This window comes from Fistularia commersonii, chromosome 4 (assembly GCF_037954325.1).
Source record: "Fistularia commersonii isolate RoL2024-O1a breed Wild chromosome 4, RoL_Fcom_v1.0, whole genome shotgun sequence".
Classification (NCBI taxonomy): domain Eukaryota; kingdom Metazoa; phylum Chordata; class Actinopteri; order Syngnathiformes; family Fistulariidae; genus Fistularia; species Fistularia commersonii.
The window spans coordinates 15,453,419-15,470,439 of record NC_141287.1 but is presented as its reverse complement, the minus strand read 5'-3'; the positions used below and the strand labels follow the sequence as shown (position 1 = coordinate 15,470,439).

Here is a 17,021-nt window from a genome sequence, read left to right as displayed (position 1 = left end):
GGAAGCCACAGCCAGAAGCAGAAAGTAGCAAACCCTAGCGCTGAAAGCTCCCTCTCGTCCCCTCTGTCCGACCCATTTCCTGTCCTGTGTCACCACCCTGTGTGTGTGTGTGTTTGTCCACGTGTTTGATGGTCGGAGAAGTTAATCACAGCGCGGTTAGAAGAATGTGTGTGCATCCATCTCTCCCGCTACCCTCCACATCCCGGCTCGTATCGGACGTCATCATTACATTTTACTTTAAGGAAGTCTCACTTTCCAAAGACAATGGTGCATTTCTACACCTCCATCATCGAGTCCATCCTCACCTCCTCCATCACCATCTGCTACGCTGCTGCCGCCGCCACCACCAGAGACACAGGGCAGACTGCAGTGTATCATCTGCTCTGCAGAGAGGGTGATTGGCTGGAATCTATCCTCTCTACAGGATCTGTGCACCTCCAGGACCCGCAAGCACAAGATCATGGGTGAGCCCTCTCACCCAGGACATAGAATTTTCGAGCCACTGCCTTCTGGCAGGAGGTTGCGGTCCATCAGGACCAAAATTACCCGACACAAAAACAGTTTCTTCCCATCGGTAGCCAGCCTCGTCAATAACGCTGATACTGTCCCAACCCCTCCAATGCATTATCTTTCACTGCTTTGCCCAACTTGCCATTTTGCACAACCAACCATGATCACCATGATCGCACTTTTTTTTTCACTTATTTAATGCCCTTTTACCTGTTGTCTGTTTAGTACCGTCAACCAAAGCAAATTCCTTGTAGTTGCAAAATTACTTTGAAAATTAAGCGATTCTGATTCTGATTTTACGTGCATGAGTACGTGCATTTCGTGCAGATGCCCGGGGAAAACATTGCATAGTGGGAAACACTGCTGAAAGAATCTAGCTGTAGTTTTGTAAATAGTGACCCTGTAAGATTCAGTGTCTTTGTAAAATCTCAGTCTGAGACTCAGCTGAGACTTAAAACTCTAAAAATTTGTTTATAGATGTGAGAACATAGTTTTCCACTAGTCTTTTCCAAATCTTTTCAGGATCTCCTGATGTAAGGGTAGCATAAAGAACCTTAAATAAAATGTATCATTATTATTATCATAATTCACCCTCTCATTCACACAATATATACTTGCAACCATCCAGTAATTCATTCACACATCTCAACAATTCTATCCATTCTCCATTGAACCCCCTGCATGCGTTTGGACTTTTGTTGTGGCAACTGGACTCTGTATGTGTGTGTGTGTGTGTGTGTGTGTGTGTGTGTGTGTGTGTGTGTGTGTGTGTGTGTGTGTGTGTGCATTACAGATGTATCCAAGTGTCTGCAGTCCAGACGGTGCGATTAACTGGAAATCATTTCCCCAATTCTTTTTCATAAATACGCTCCTGTGATTCGCAACCAGGTGTGTGTGTCATTGTCATTAACACACTTAACACACTTAACACACACACACACACACACAGACACGCACACATTCACTTCCCAGCTTTGTTTCAACACTTAAGGTGGGGATGGCTGAGCACGGAGCAGAGTTTAGAGAGGAAACAGCTTCTGTCAGCCTACTAATCAAGAGATTAGGGGCCACCGATGGCGTTCGAGAAGCCGTGATCTGGGACACACACGCGCGTTCACGTATAAACACACACACACACACACACACACACACACACACACTCGCTGAATCTGCCAGAGTGATTAAACTTGCATCCACGGCTAATTTCACCATCAAATGTCAGCCGTGGCGCAGCGTTGGCGCTGAAAGCCGGCGTAATTCGTTCTGCACTAATTTCCCCCTCGCAGAGGAATGAGCGACCCCGTTTACTGTCTGCCATAAAACTTGTCTCCATTAAGGAGGGAAGGGGAAAGGAGGGCAGGGTGTGACGGGGAGGGAGAGAGGCCAGACACAAATAAGGAAATGTGGGCACTAGTTGAAGACGGGGGAATGTGTAAGAATCAAACTGCAGGTGGAAATAAAACTTCGGTACAAAAAAAAGAGCTCTAACATCCCCCTTTATTTCACATTAACTTGACATTTACGCGACTCTGACCTTCATCTCACCGGCTCAGATCTGATCGGGGAACGACTCAGTCATGTCCCGCAGGTGTTTTGAGTGCTCTGTTTCAATTAGTGTGTTTTAAAAATACCAATATCCTGGTCCCCGGGGGACTCTCTGCTCACTCTTAGCACCACTGTTATCTTCTACAAAGCTATCGTTAGCAACCTGCATGCTCATTGAAAGCTAACGTTAAAATTTCTGAATTGTGTGCTTGAACAACGCAATCATTACCAAACTGTGCGCTTGTGCAAAGCTAACGTTACCATAAGCTAACATTAGCAAGCTGCATTATACACCTTCGTGCTCATACAAAGCTAACATTAGCAACATGCATGCTCGTAAAAAAAACTAACGTTAGTGACCTGCGTTGCTGTATAAAGCTAATATTACCCACCTGCAGGCTCACACAATTTACTTTCTCAACTTTTTTGCTTCTAAAAAGCTATTGTTTGTGACTTGTGTGCAAGTACAAAGTTAGCTGACATGCGTGCTTACCCAAAAATAACCTTACCGATCTGCATGCTCGTATGAAAATAGTATTACCGGCCTATGTGCTTGTACAAAGTTAATGTTAGTGACCTGTATGCTCATACTACACTAATGTTATCGACCTATGTGCCGATACAAAGCCAACGTTAGCAACCTCTGGGGTCATACAAAGCTAATATTACACACATAATTTCCTTCCCCAACCTTTTTGTGTGTACAAAGCTATCGTTACCGACTTGCATGCTAGTACAACGTTAGCTGAGCTGCATGCTCATCCAAAAATAACCTTAATGATCTGCGTGCTCATATGAAACTAGCAAACGACCTGTGTGCTTGTGCAGAATTAGCATTACCAACCTGTGTGCTTTGACAAAGCAAACATTAGTGACATGTGTGCTCATACTACACTACCGTTACAGACGTACATGCTCATACAAATCTAATCTTACCGAAAAAGTTAGCATTTCAGACCTGTGTGCCTGCACAAAGTTAGCATTATCAACAAATGCTCTATACATGTTTCGTGTTTAGCACTGAGACTTTCCACTGCACAAATTGAAATGTGATTAAAGTGCATTACTTTTCTTAACGGGTAATTTTTTGGGGAATTAATTCATCAAAATGAACGCGCTAGAGTCCCGGCCCCTCGTTATAATGCAATCGATCAAAAACCAACGAACCATCAAATGAAATACTTCATTTCTATTAGGGAAAGTAAAACTGGCATAACAATGCATGGGAAAATGCGACGAGGCAAGAAAGTGATTCGGGATAACGGAAAAAGAGAATTCTGGAATCAGAGAGCTGGAAATATTTCCTATTCTGCCTGCCGGCCTTTTCATAACATCAACAAGCATTCTTTTCTTTGACAAAACAGTTCCAAAACCCGCAGAATATCCAGTAGTCATGCCATAATGTGGTGTGATTCTTTTCTAGCTATTTATTTATTTATTTGTTTATTTAGCTACTTATTTATTTAATTTTCTTTCTTTCATTTTTTTGTTGTTTTTTTTTTTTTTCAATTCTGTACATGCTCTCATTACAAAATTTCACTGTGCCCGCACAATGACAATTAAAAATCTCTGATTCTTCTTGATTCTTGATATTCTACTGGAGGTCAAGGATGCGACGTGTCTGCACCAACCTTTTCATAGTATTTGATCTCATAATCCAGGATGATGCCATTGGGCCTCTCCGGCTCCTGCCAGGACAGCGAGAAGCTGTTCGGGGAGGTTTTGTCCTTCTTGACGACAGACACCGGCGAGGGAGCTGGGTGGGGAGACACAGACAAGCACAGCGAGGGTGAGTTCCTTCACGGTCCGGTTCAGTGGAAGTTCAGTTTCCAGCGTTGCATCCCTGTTATTGTCTACGGTTCCTGTTGGACTAATTCGTTTTGCTGCCCACTGGACCACATTAGAGGGCCGCCGCTCCGGATCTGTGGCAGTATGAGCTCATTTACACCATGTATCAAATCTCAAAAACACACAAATACAGACTGCCAGAGAGACTGTGTGTGTGTCTGTGCGTGTGTCTGTGTATGTGTGTGCATGATACCTGCAAGGCCTGACCTTGAGATTTTCAAACACTAATTTTAAACGTTTTGGCATCAAAACTTCCACTTGCCCAATTTATGTTGATTACGATTATTACTCTTATTTCCTGCCACAGTCCAAAAACATGCATGAGTTTCATTGGCGAATCTAAATTGTAAATGACAGGGTGAATGGTGTGTGAATGAGAGGGTGAACGTTGTGTCTTCATGTGATTTGTGACTGTTTGAGTGAAAGGTTGTATTTCTCTCGATAAAATACAAACGAGAGAGTGAATTGTCAGATGTATCAAAATGACATGTGAATGACAGGGTAAACATTTGTATATCTCGCCAGACAGAGCTGCAGCAACCCCTCACATATAAGGGGAGTATAAGGACTGAATCATTGAATATATTAAATTAATGCGATTATATCGCTTTGTTATCCCCAAGTAGGCTGTTCCCTTTGGCCCAGTCCTCCACCACCTCCCGTGGTCCTCTCCTGGTCATCCAGCCCATCCCTGAAATCCTCCGAACCCGGCACCCTCCCCAGTTCCTCACTCCCATCTCTCTTTCCTGCTCTTTAATGACCGCGTCCACTTTTAATTCGATTAGACCGCAGGAAAAAACATGTTTGTCTGCGAGCCGGGGTCGACCGTGGCCGTGCACGGCACGCTGTGTCTGCGCCAGGGCGTCCCTGTTGTTCCCCGCGCTGGTGTGCATTTCCGCGGGAAGTTGTTTTTTCAGCTGTAATGAATCCACATGTGGAGAAACTGCTCCCCCTCAACCCCCGCTGTCCCTCTGGTTCTGATACCGAGGTAAGTCAGTGCTTTTTATTGGCCGGGCGGTTTATAGTAGGAATGATTGAGTGGATCGGGGCTGCTCAGAGGCAGCTTCGAGCTCCTCTCCTCCGACTTTCCCATCTCCATACCTCACCCTCCCGCTCTAACGGCTCGCATGCACGGCCGCCACACCTTTTAGTTTGCCGTCAGTGTCCGATTAAGGGGGGGGTACAACCGATACGCCACGCTGGGACAATAATGGCCCCGAAAGTCGGCCCGCAGCGTCATTAATCTGTGATTTAGGAGGGTGTAGTTGTGAAAACAAATCTATTTGTGCTTCCGGTGAGTTGATTTCAGTTCGCGGTGGCGGAACTTAATGAACGGACGCTGCAGGAACCAGAGGACCCCGGGGGGGCGGAGGCATATATTAGTCCAAATACAAAAGATGGGTAATTTTACAATTGCCGCCATCAAATCACCATCTCTCAGTTCCACTTCATCAACAAAACCCCTGCTGTATTGTTACACACACACACACACACACAGGAGTTTTCCACTCTGCATTTGTAGATTATGTAAGTGGCTATAATTTGTATTTTTTTGTCCACCGGCCAAAGCACAGCTTTATCCTGGATTCATGACTGCACAGAGATATCTGAGCTGCAGGTATGAAAGTAGCTGGTTCAGGTAGCTAACATTGTGAGCTAACACCTTACCTAGATGAGGTTTAGAACACTTATATCATTTATGACATCAGTGCTCATTATTTTAAATTGTGCAGGGGTTGGAGGTGGGGGTGGTGTGACGAATACCTGATTGACATGACTAGAAGAACTGTGAAATGTGATCATCATAGATATATATTCATTCTGCAGTGGTTAGCGCTTTGACCTCGCGGCAAGAAGGACCCTGGTTCAAGTGGACGTTTCTGTGTGGAGTTTGCATGTTCTCCCCGTGTCTGCGTGGGGTTCCTCCGGGATCTTCAATTTCCTCCCACAGTTCAAACGCATGCAGGTTAATTGGAAAAATTGGGAAATTGGGGACATCACCCAAATAATTGAGTGAGTGAATGGTTGTTTGTCTATATATGTGGCCCTGCGATTGACTGGCGACCAGTCAAGGTTAACCCCGCCTCTTGCTCGATGACAGCTTGGATAGGCTTCAGCATCCCCCGCGACTCTCAGCGCAGGATAAGCGGCAGATGATGGATGGATGGATGGATGGATTCATTCATTCATTCATTCACCTATACCCCCTATCCTGCAGTCAACGTTCTGGGGGAGGTGGGGTTCACCTTGGACCGGCCAATCACTGGGATACATATAGAAATATGCAGCCATTCCGCTTGTCAAAATCTTCTTGTTTTGGCAACTGGAATTGAATTTCTTCAAGGATTCACCATGACCTGCAGACGTGCAACCATTCATCCTCCCCCTCATACGTCTGGGCAAACTTTTTTTTGGTTTACATTTTTGCATATTTTTTTAATGCATTTTGCTGTTTTTATTTTGGCCTACATTTATTGAGGCTGTCTTCAGTGTTCCCTGCTTCATGGCAGTGAGGGAGTGTATTTATGTATTTATGTTTTTACTCCAAGGGTACATTTTATACTTTACGTATTTGGTTTTTCTGCCTGCACCGCCCCCCGAGGCTTCCCAGACCCCATTTAATTCACATTGTATCCTCCGGCGCCGTTCATGTGGCTAATGGCTCCGAGGTTTTCCATCGGTTTCTGACACATTGTGAGATCCGGGCCTGATGAGGTGAACGGGCGGGAAATCATCAGCCTGAACCGGCAACCCTGGATGCGGTCACCGTTCCTCCCGTCCCGAGACTAGTAAGCAGGTGGTGTTTCTCCTTCCATGTGTATAAAATTAAGTGAGTGTGTTTCATTCTGACAAAGCCGTTCCGCCGAGTTCCGCTCCAGTTTTCTAGTCCGGGTCCAAAATGAGATCGCATTCCCTCAGATGTGGAGGGGAGGCACTCTCCTCTTACCATAACTGTAACAATGGTCGTGGTATGGATGAGGTGAGAGGAGGAAAGCTATCAGATGGACAGGACACACTGCTTAGAGTCGGGGAAATCTTTTAACAGCTGCAGCGTGTTTGTGAGCGGGCGTGTGTGTGCGTCGAAGAGTGACAAGAGGGTCGGAGTGTGTGTAGAGACATACCTTATCCTCGTAAAGCACATGTGTCAAACTCAAGGTCCACGGGCCAAATGTGGCCCGCTATATTATTTTATGTGGCCCGCAAAAATGTCATTTAGGTCTGATTGTCTTAAAATAAATAAGTCAAACACATGCGTTGACCATAACCTACATTTCCCACAATTCATGCCGATCATGTCAGCCGCAAAGTTAGATTAATCCATTAGATCACAGTGTATCCACATCAATGCAATTTTGAATAAGTGGAATTGAGAAATATAAATGATCCCTAAATGTCCAGGAAGAGAAGGTTGATGCAGATGGAAGGCTGTTTCAAGAAAGATGGGAAGGCAAATACATGTTTGTGCTTCAAGAAAAAAAAAATGTATTTCTTTTATGCTATGAGGCAGAGTCGGTTGTCAAAGAGGACAATCTGCATCAGCATTTTGAGTGCGACACCAAACACGGACCCATGTATGCCAAAATTAGCCTTCCAGAAAAACATCATATTGATATCAACTGATATTTTCCTTTATTCACCTGGATAGTTTGATCATTGATTGATGGAGTAATGTTGGTTTCTTAACCTGACAATATAAAAGGATTCATGTTGTAATTGAGCAACTAGTAACCGTTTTTTTTTTTTTTTTTTTTTATGCAAATGCACATGTAACGTTTTGAATTTGATTGAGTAATAAATTCAGAGTTATTTACCATTAAGTCAGTTAAATTTATTTTACATTACATCTGGTTACTTTTAGTTACATTTATACTCTTTCTGTTACATGTGGCCCTTTGAGAGGAACCATTATGCTAATTTGGCCCTCGATGAAAATGAGTTTGACATTCCTGTCGTAGAGTCTCACGGCTGATGTAGCGTGCAGCTGCAGTCTGGGATGGTTCTTAGGCGGCTCATATGTGGGTGCATATTACGGGATGGTGGACGTGGTTGTATCATCTAGCATTGTTGTGCGTCACCATGGACATGTAAATGAGCTATTCCAATCAAGCTATTCCATATGTGCTGCACACAAGCACCTAAAAGATGATACAGCCCGTGTTAGACACGCAGTACTGGACATAAGTACCCATGTTACTCGGCTACGCAAACACAGCGGCGTCTGGAGAGATGTTTCATTACATCTAATTTTGCTTCCATGGAGATGCTTTCTTTTTCTTCCACGCTCTGCCGCCAGAAGAGTCTAGCCAACGTGTGATTCAAGATGAAGGGCAAAAGGTTTCCAAAAAAACATCGAAAACAAAAGTACATCCGGCGAATGTAAACATAGCCGTTTTTTCCCATGCCGTGCAGCGTGACGACGTACCGTATTCATCCGTCAACGTAACCGTGAAACAGCTTAGGTCAAGGACGACATAAAGGAGTTTAATCTCAATTTCTCGTGATATGAATGAATGAATGAATGTTTTGTAGGTTTCGCTTCCAGGCCTGTAGAAAAAGCGACGCACAGACTGGTTGCGATGGTAATCTTTTGTGGCTAAAGGGGGATTCAGCGAGTCATCGTATCTGTATCCATGTCAGATATGTGAACAAACTGTAACTCTCTGTTTGTGTTTCATGTCGCTATTCTCCAAAAAATTAAAAGCGACGACTAGCGAAGGCTTCTGTGTTCGATTGTCTCCCCCCATCGGCCGTTTACACAAGACGGATTCTGAGATATCTCAAAAAATAGCCCAGCTGTGACAACACAAGGGAGGGGAAGCACTCAAATGAATGATCTCTCTGATTATTCAAACGGTACGATTGTTATCAGGACATTCAATGGGCTGTTGTCGTCACGGTTACGGATGATGCCTCACTATTTCACTGTTATAGACATGACTCATTGCAACAGCAGCTTCCTTTACCTGCTCTCCATATAGTGGGTGATAACAGCCTGCTGAACTTATAGTAGGTCAACGCTGGACATGATATATCTATTTATAGATATATATGTGGCTGTGTGTGTGTGTGATTCATTAGCGTGACAGCTGTCGACCTGCGTGTCGTCTCCGCCACGAAATGCATTATTAATTCTGTCTGGACGCATACAGTAGATGCTCAGACGGATTACTTGACAATCTGGGAAGGACCTCGTGACGGAGAGTCGAGCCAGCTGTCCCCGAGAAGAAGAAGAAGGTCTTTCTCTGGGGCTCTTAACAGGAGGAGCCACTGCTATGTGGTATTTTTAGATTTCTAAAGGTTTCCGTGACTGTTTATTTTCTCTAAAGCAGCCTAATTGGGACATTTTGTCGGTCAGTCGCGGGTAATGCGCCCATCTAGTTAGACGGGGTACGAGGCTGGGCTCTGCGGGAACTGTCAGCATCAAGCATCCGTCATTGCGCGTTCGATGAGATTTTGAAAGGGTGGATTCGACAAATTGGAAGGCACTTTGAGTATCATTAAGGCGCCAAATAAATAGATGCCATTAAAAGTCATTGTCAGGGTTTTAGGTGAAAGGCAGTCCAGGGACTGGGTGACCGGACCGTTCTGCTTCGAGGCACGTTTACTTGGAAAATTGAATTTCAAGTGGTTTGCATTTGTAGACTGAGTGCATCTACTCTCACTACGGCTGAGATACGAGGTCAGTTTCTCTGCACTCCATGGGTTGAGGCAGAAGGCCGCCAGCGCTTAGCCAGGATCTGTCCCCAATCCCAGCATGGTTTTTCCTCGCAACTGTCTCCGAGTGCTTGCTCATGGGGGAATGTTGGGTATCTGCAGATCATTTAAAAGAGCGTGGGCCAGACCTATTAAGCATGGAACGTGTCATCAGACAACTCTTCTTGTCGTGTAAACTTGACTTGAATTTTGTCACCCTCATCTGAGAGGCAAAAAGAGGTGACTTCGCCGTGACCTGGATGACTGAGAACCTCCGATGACATGTTCAGAAACCTTTGTTGGGATTCGGCGCCAAAGTAGTAAAATCAAGTCTCACCGGCTTGGTTGGTGGTGATGGTGACGGCTGCGTACTGCCTCATCTTGGGTGCCATCGATGAAACGCCGTTCTGCGCCTCGATCTCAAACGTGTAGTTGGTGTGGGCCAGCAGGTCGCCCACCGTCACCGTTGTGTTATACAGGCCGGTGGATCTCGGCAGGAAGCGCACGTTGCTCCGGCAAGGCTCGCAACGCTGGCCGCCGCCACCGCCGCCGCTGATGTTGACGTTCGCAGCCCCGCCACGGCAACGCTTGCAGAGGACGTTGAAGGTGACGTCCCTGCGCCCGCCGCTATCCTCTGGCCAGGTCCACTCCAGGATAACCGAGGTCTCATTGATGGAGGAGATAACATTTCGCGGCGCTGAGGGAGGGCCTGGGAGAAGAGAAGATGAAGGTCACAAAAGGTGAAACAATGTTGGACCAAACCCTTGATGGTGCTTTGTTTGCTTGTTTTAAGTGGTTTAAAGAGCAAAATATATAAATATATTTATATATATTTAACACACACATAAATGTAATCATAAGATAAATGGAATAAAACTATTTTTATCTTAAATAAACCGGTCCCCGGATAGTTCCACATCTTCTAATTGCATTTATTCCAAATGTGAAGATAGCACGTGAGTAGAAGATCATGCCTAAGGTTGTCTGCTGGCTGTTGGGGAGGATGGAGAGCACGCTGGAAGATGTCTGACATGTCTTCACTCACAGGCGTGATGCCTAAGGACTTCTCAGTTGACGTCTGAGTGAATGTTAAACAGATACTGTGACGTGAAATCCAACCAATCGCTGCAGGCCGATGAACATTTAGCAACGAGAATTGTTTGGATGTGGATTGTGATGCTGAGTCGCCCCAATTCATAGTCATATTTCTAATGTTTAAATCCAGAAGAGATGATGTCCAATGTTTAGTGCTTCTAGTCGGCCAGCTTGTATGCACATTATCAGTTTGCAGGGGAAAAAGCATGCTAAATGAATGAATGAATGAAATACAATACATTCATCATCTATTCTGCTTATCCTGCAGTTCGGGGTCGTGGGGGGCTGCAGCCTCTACCACCTGTCATTGGACGAGAGGTGGGGTTCACCCTGGACCAGTGACAGGGACACAGGCAGGGGCATACAACCATTAATCTTGCATTACTCGTCAAATCGAGACACAAAATCATTCACCCTCTCATTCACAGATCATAGAGAGACATACAACCATTCACCCTCTCATTCACATGATATAGGAGCATACAACCGTTCACCGTGTCATTAGTCATTATATAGAGACATGCAACCATTCACTCTTTCATCACTCATTATTCAGAGACATACAACCATCCACTCCCTCATTCACATGTTATGTCAAGACATACCCATTCATATAGAGTCAAAACTATTCACCCTCTCATTTAAATGTTATAGAGGGACATACAACCATTCACCCTGCTGTTTCTCATCACATGGGGACTGCAACCATTCACCCTCTCATTCACATGTTATGTAGAGACATGCAGCTATTCACCCCCTCATTCACGCTATATCCGGACATACAACTGTTCACCCTGTCATCATATTAAAGCATGCAACCATTCACTCTTTCATCACTCATTATTAAGAGGCATGCAGACATTCACCCTCTCATTCACAGATGTTATAGAGACATACAGCTAACCCCGTTCGCCCGTAGGTATTTAAACACGGAAACATTTTATGAAAGCATTTATCAGGCGTAGAGAAGTCGATGAGCCGATCAAAGTTAAATGTGATTAAGATAACAAGCAGATTAAGCAAATATCTGATAAGCAGCCGAAATGTCACCCTCGATCCTCCGAGGAGATTTGACAGCAGGACAGGAAAAACCCTGTTTCCAATTTCTCAGCAAATCCCCTGAAATTTATTTATAAAAAGGAAACCGTGCGTTTGGCGTGCGACATCCATCGGAAAAGGTTCTCTTGGGGTGGAAGGTCATCATGACCTTCTCCTGACGTGTTGCATCAGAGGATGTAATAACGGTCTAAAGTCTCGGGGTTCTTCGACAACTATTCAAGCTTTGAGGAGACGTGTCTGTGCGAGAGCTTCCGAACACCCTCTATCGTCCGGTCTCCTCTCCTGAGGTAATCATTGCTGCGATCTTCTCGTTCGGTCCCGTCTTTTCATTGGTCGGGGCTTTTATCGCCCGATCTGTTCCGCCGAGGTGAAATTTGCCAACGTGACAAGATCGTGTCAGGATAACGCCGACGTTCCGACCGGCGTCCATTGAAACGCCGCTCCCCCCGTATGGAAAACCTGCTTCCCCTTTGTGGAAGAAGCTCCTACGCTCGAGGGTGGAGCCCCGATACGAATTCTGGGAATGTGATGATTTACAGCTTGGGTTGGGGGGGGGACACATTTCGGACGACTTACAGCTGCAATTCATTGGCGTCGGAACAATGTGAATCTCAAAGAGAGAGAAAAAAAGAGCAGAAGAAAGCCAAGGTTTTAGTGACCTTTAAATGAGGAGAAAATATGAAAGGAGATTATGGGGATTTAAAAATGCTTCTTTTGATTTAGATTTTATATATTTTTTGAGGTTTATTTTAACATATTTCCCAAAAAGTACAGTTTTATTGCAAAGAAGGAAACTTTTTATTTCATGTCAACTGAAGCGCCTTGCGGAGGCGCAGTGGTTAGCGCTTCCACCTCACAGTGAGAAAGTCCCTGGTTGGGTTCCTTTTCTGTGAGGAGTCTCCACGTTCCCCTTGTGTCTGCGTGGGCTTCCTCAGGGATTTCCTCCCACAGTCCAAACACATGCAGGAGGTTCACCAGACACCCTGGATTGTCCAGATGTGTGAATGAAAATAGTTGAATATCTCTATATGATTTATAAATGAGAGGGTGAATGGTTGTACATTTCTACATAACAAGAATGAGAGGGTGAATGTTGTCATGTGAATGTTAACTATATAGAATGTTTGAACAAGAGAGTGAATTATGCATCTATATGACATGTGAATGAGAGGGTGAATTCCTGTCTCTACATGACACGTGAATGGTTGCATGCCTGTATCTGACTAGAATGAGAGGGTGAAAATCTTGTCTCCAAATCCATGAGGAGAGGATAAATAGTGTTATCCTTCTATATGACGTTTGAATGACAGGGTGGATGTTACCTCTATGACATGTGATGAGAGGGTGAATGCCTGTATCTCTCCCTATGACAAGAATGAGAGAGTTCATGTTGTTGTGTCTCCCTATGACAAGAATGAAAGGATTAATGGTTATCTCCATATGACATGTGAATGAGAGGGTGAATGTTGTCTCCATATGATGTGGATGAAAGAGTGAATGGTTACATGCCTGTATCTAACAAGAGTGTGTGGGTGAAAACCTTGTCTCCAAATGGATGAGAGGGTCAATAGATGTATCCTTCGATATGACGTTTGAATGAGAGGGTGAATGATGCCTGCATATGACATGTGAATGAGAGGGTGGATGTTGGCTCTATGTGCCATGTGGATGAAAGAGTGAATGGTTGAATGCCTGTAACTTAGAAGAATGAGAGGGTGAATGTTTACTCTATATGACATATTAATGAGCAGGTGGATGGTTGTATCCTTCTACATGGTGTGTGGATGAGAGGGTGAATGTTGACTATAACATGGGAATGAGAGGATGAACGGTTGTGTGTCTATACGCAGCCCAGTCATAGACCCCTCCTGTCGTCCGAGGATACCAGGGATAAGCTCCAACCCCGGCTAAAACCCTGACTGCAGGATAAGCCGTATATATGATGAATGAATGAATGAATGAATGAATGTTCATTCCCTCACAGTGATTGACCTTCCAGTGGGTTTCCTTACTCCAGTGAAATTAGCATTCAAATTCCAGTTCGGCTTCTGCCTCCCAACCCATTGCATTATAGGTAGTTCAAATCCCTTGCAAACATACGGCGTAAAGAGGAGCACCGATTCTCACTGACGGATAAATTACTGGAGAATCCGCAGCCGTTCGTTTAAGACGGCACTCTTTATAGCCTTTTGAGGTTGAATACTCCCACATGCTGGATCCCACCGTTCCTCCGGTGACATCCCCTTTATGAAAACTAGCAGCGATTTCCTGGGAGGAACCCGTCAGGATTCCCGTAACCCCTGATGAGATTTACGGCGCTGCTCGAGCACACTCACGGGTGCAGGCCATGGACACGGGGTCTCCCTCGGCGCGGAAGTAGTTTTTCTCGCAGCCGCACTGCAGAAGGCCTTCGTGGGGAGCGAAGCTGTGCGGCGGACACTTGAAGCACTCCGTGTTTCCCAGCGTCGACTTGTAGAAGCCCACCCGGCACACTGGAGACAAAAGACAAGGAGGGAGGGATGAGTGAGCCGCCGGGCGAGCGAGTAAACAGCCATCTCATATACATTTTCCCCGCGGAGCGCGTTTGACATGAAGAATTACACAATGAGGTGTGTTTAATGCGATCATATTCACACACACACACACAGGAAGGTGACGAGAAGGCTCGCCGTCATGTAAAAGAAGACCACTGACTCTTTGTGAGAGAGAGAGAAAAAAAAAAACAATATTTCTCTCATTATACATCAGAGGGCACAATATGAATAATTCAAATTATCACCTCAGATAAAAGGGGCTCTTCTTTTTTTCCTTTTTATAAATATCCCCGGAATTAAATCCGCTCTCGGCACTTTTAACTCCTACTCGCCGCAAATGGGTGGCGATTTGCATGACGAGGGTGCCATTTCACCTGCGCGCATGCATATCGTGCGCGCGTGTGTGTGTGCGTGTGCGTGTGCGTGTGAGTGTGTGCGTTAGAGAGTTTGCATTGGGAAAAAGAGTTCAAGGGGAGGGCATGCTTTTCTGTTTCTTCTAGATAAAAGAAAAAAGAAAGTTTTCATTACTTCCTTGGCAACTTTTATCTGTTTCCCTCCCACGACCGCCTTATCAAACCCGCGCAACATGTTGTGTTATACAATTACAACCGGAGCACATGGAGGCGTATGAAAGGCTCCCATTCATCACGCAGTAAAATGTAGCAGCGCCACACGTTGGCAGCAACGCACTCGTAACAAAAAGACATTTATGCACGTGACTCTAATGGGAAATGAAATAAAAATGTAACAAAGGGTGAGCAGGCATTGGGTGATGTATGTGCGATTTTAGCCGCTAAGCTTGAATTTTGTGCCAGGAACTCCAGAGGAACCCTGCATTGCAACGGGGACCAGCGTGACGATCTGCACCTTCAGCTCCGCACTCCAAAACAAACCGCCAAAAAAGAAGAAGAGGAGGAGGGGGACGACACAGACACCATGGAGGTGGGAGCTGCCACAGCATCATGGAACAATAACCGTGGACTATCAGATGGTTGAGGAGCCACTTTCACAGTACAGCCATTAACACAGATGTACAGTTTATTTTCAGATGTAGGAGTAACTTCACGCTATTTTTCATTGTTTGCAGATTCTTTTTTATTTTACCTGTATTACTATATTTTCATTTTATATATTTATAGGTATTGGATGTGCTCTAGGTTTTTTGTGGCCTCCAATTGCCTCTCGGGGACCAATAAACTTTCTCTGATTCTGATTCTTGTGTTTTTATCTTCTCCCTGCACTGCTTCACCGGGTTAAGAAACCCCTTAGCCGTTAGCTAACCCCACACTCATGTTGATGTTCCTCTTCTGGCCCTGGAAACCCCTCTGAGGTGTAGCAGGACAGAAAAATTTTCTTCTGTCTACTGTTGCAAGAAAACATCTGACCAGTAACTACAAGCTTTCAAAATAACGTCTTGCAAGAAGTATCTGCTAATGGCCGTGTTCCACCAATCATCTACATAAAATGAGTTCCTGTTCTATGTTCTATGAGCTGATGCCCTAGTTCTTAATTCCTACAGAATCACAGTGCACAAAAAAGTTCCTTCAAAGGTTCCAGGTCCTCGTTTGCATCTCAGATTGATGGATCATTGAGCCAGTCCCAAGCCGGCCCTGTAAAAATCAGTATTCTCTGAAGGAATTGCTTTAAAAACACATCTCTAAATCAAAACAGGCTGAAAATCATTTAAAACTTTTACATGCATTCGATGCTGATGTGTGAGTTGGCGGAAGTTCTCACACACACACACACACACACACACACAAACGCGCGCACGTGCGGGATTAAAAGTGACTCGCAGCGTTGAAGCTTTGGAATTCGTGGGCTCAGCAGAACGGCCCTGACACATCCCAGGGGTGGACGACACTCCCCGGCAAATGCCAGCGCCGCTACCATATCCATCACTGACACTGGCGCGCCAAGGTCCCGCTGCTCCAGTAAATACTTCAGGTCCTTCAATCTCATACAAATTTTTTGAGTAAATAGTTTAACATGGCCCTGTATGATCCTACGTGGTATCGACAAACACAGAACTTGCTGACAACCCCCTCGAAAAAAAAAAAGAAAAAAAAAGACCACTCCCCTGTCAAGAACGCACCAAATAAAACCTGACAGAATTTCCATCCCATCAGGTAAAAGAGGTGTCGGCATCGCCGCCGAGTCAGCAGACACTCCCGGGAGGCACGAACCAAACGGACAAAAAGTGATGATAATTGACCCGCTGAAGCTGCAGGCTTTTCCCACGTCTGATCCCGTGATCGGTTTCGACGGAACACCTCGCCTTCGGGCGACGCAAAGGGGAGGTAGCTGCTTCCATCTAGCTGCCCCATGTTCTAACTCCTGGTACTTGAAGTTGTTTTGTCGTAGATCATTTTTTTCCTCAATTTTGGGTGTCATTTTGGGTGAATTTACATGTTTTATTTTTTTCACTAACCCATCATTTGGTCAGATTCCGTTCCACATGCGACTCGGCAATCAAGCTGAACCTTCAGGTTTCCAAGCCGACCTCTCCTGAGCTCCTGAGCCGGGTCATCCACATATATACCAATGTCAACGAGCTAGAATTAGCTCCCAAGCTGACTAGCGGGTAATCCAGTATTTTAAATGACCACAAGATAATCAATACTATGGCGGAATATTTCAACCAGTGATATCGAAACTTTTTGGAAAGAGGGCCATATTTGTAATGTGAAAATGCACGAGGGCCAACCATTCAACCTGACATTCTTTGAATCATTA

The 17,021-nt window shown here is 45.0% G+C and overlaps 1 protein-coding gene across 5 annotated transcripts in view; it reads right to left on the bottom strand.

The window, feature by feature from the left end:
* epha3 (eph receptor A3) overlaps positions 1–17,021 on the bottom strand; it is a 120,335-nt gene that overhangs the window by 41,243 nt on the left and 62,071 nt on the right. For all 5 annotated transcript variants that reach the window (XM_086145554.1, XM_086145555.1, XM_086145556.1 and 2 more), the window contains exons 4-6: positions 14,088–14,243; positions 9,935–10,306; positions 3,687–3,811 (exon numbers count right to left, since the gene is read on the bottom strand). In XM_086145554.1, coding sequence (XP_086001680.1) covers positions 3,687–3,811; positions 9,935–10,306; positions 14,088–14,243 — 653 coding nt within the window. The remainder of the gene's footprint in view (positions 1–3,686; positions 3,812–9,934; positions 10,307–14,087; positions 14,244–17,021) is intronic.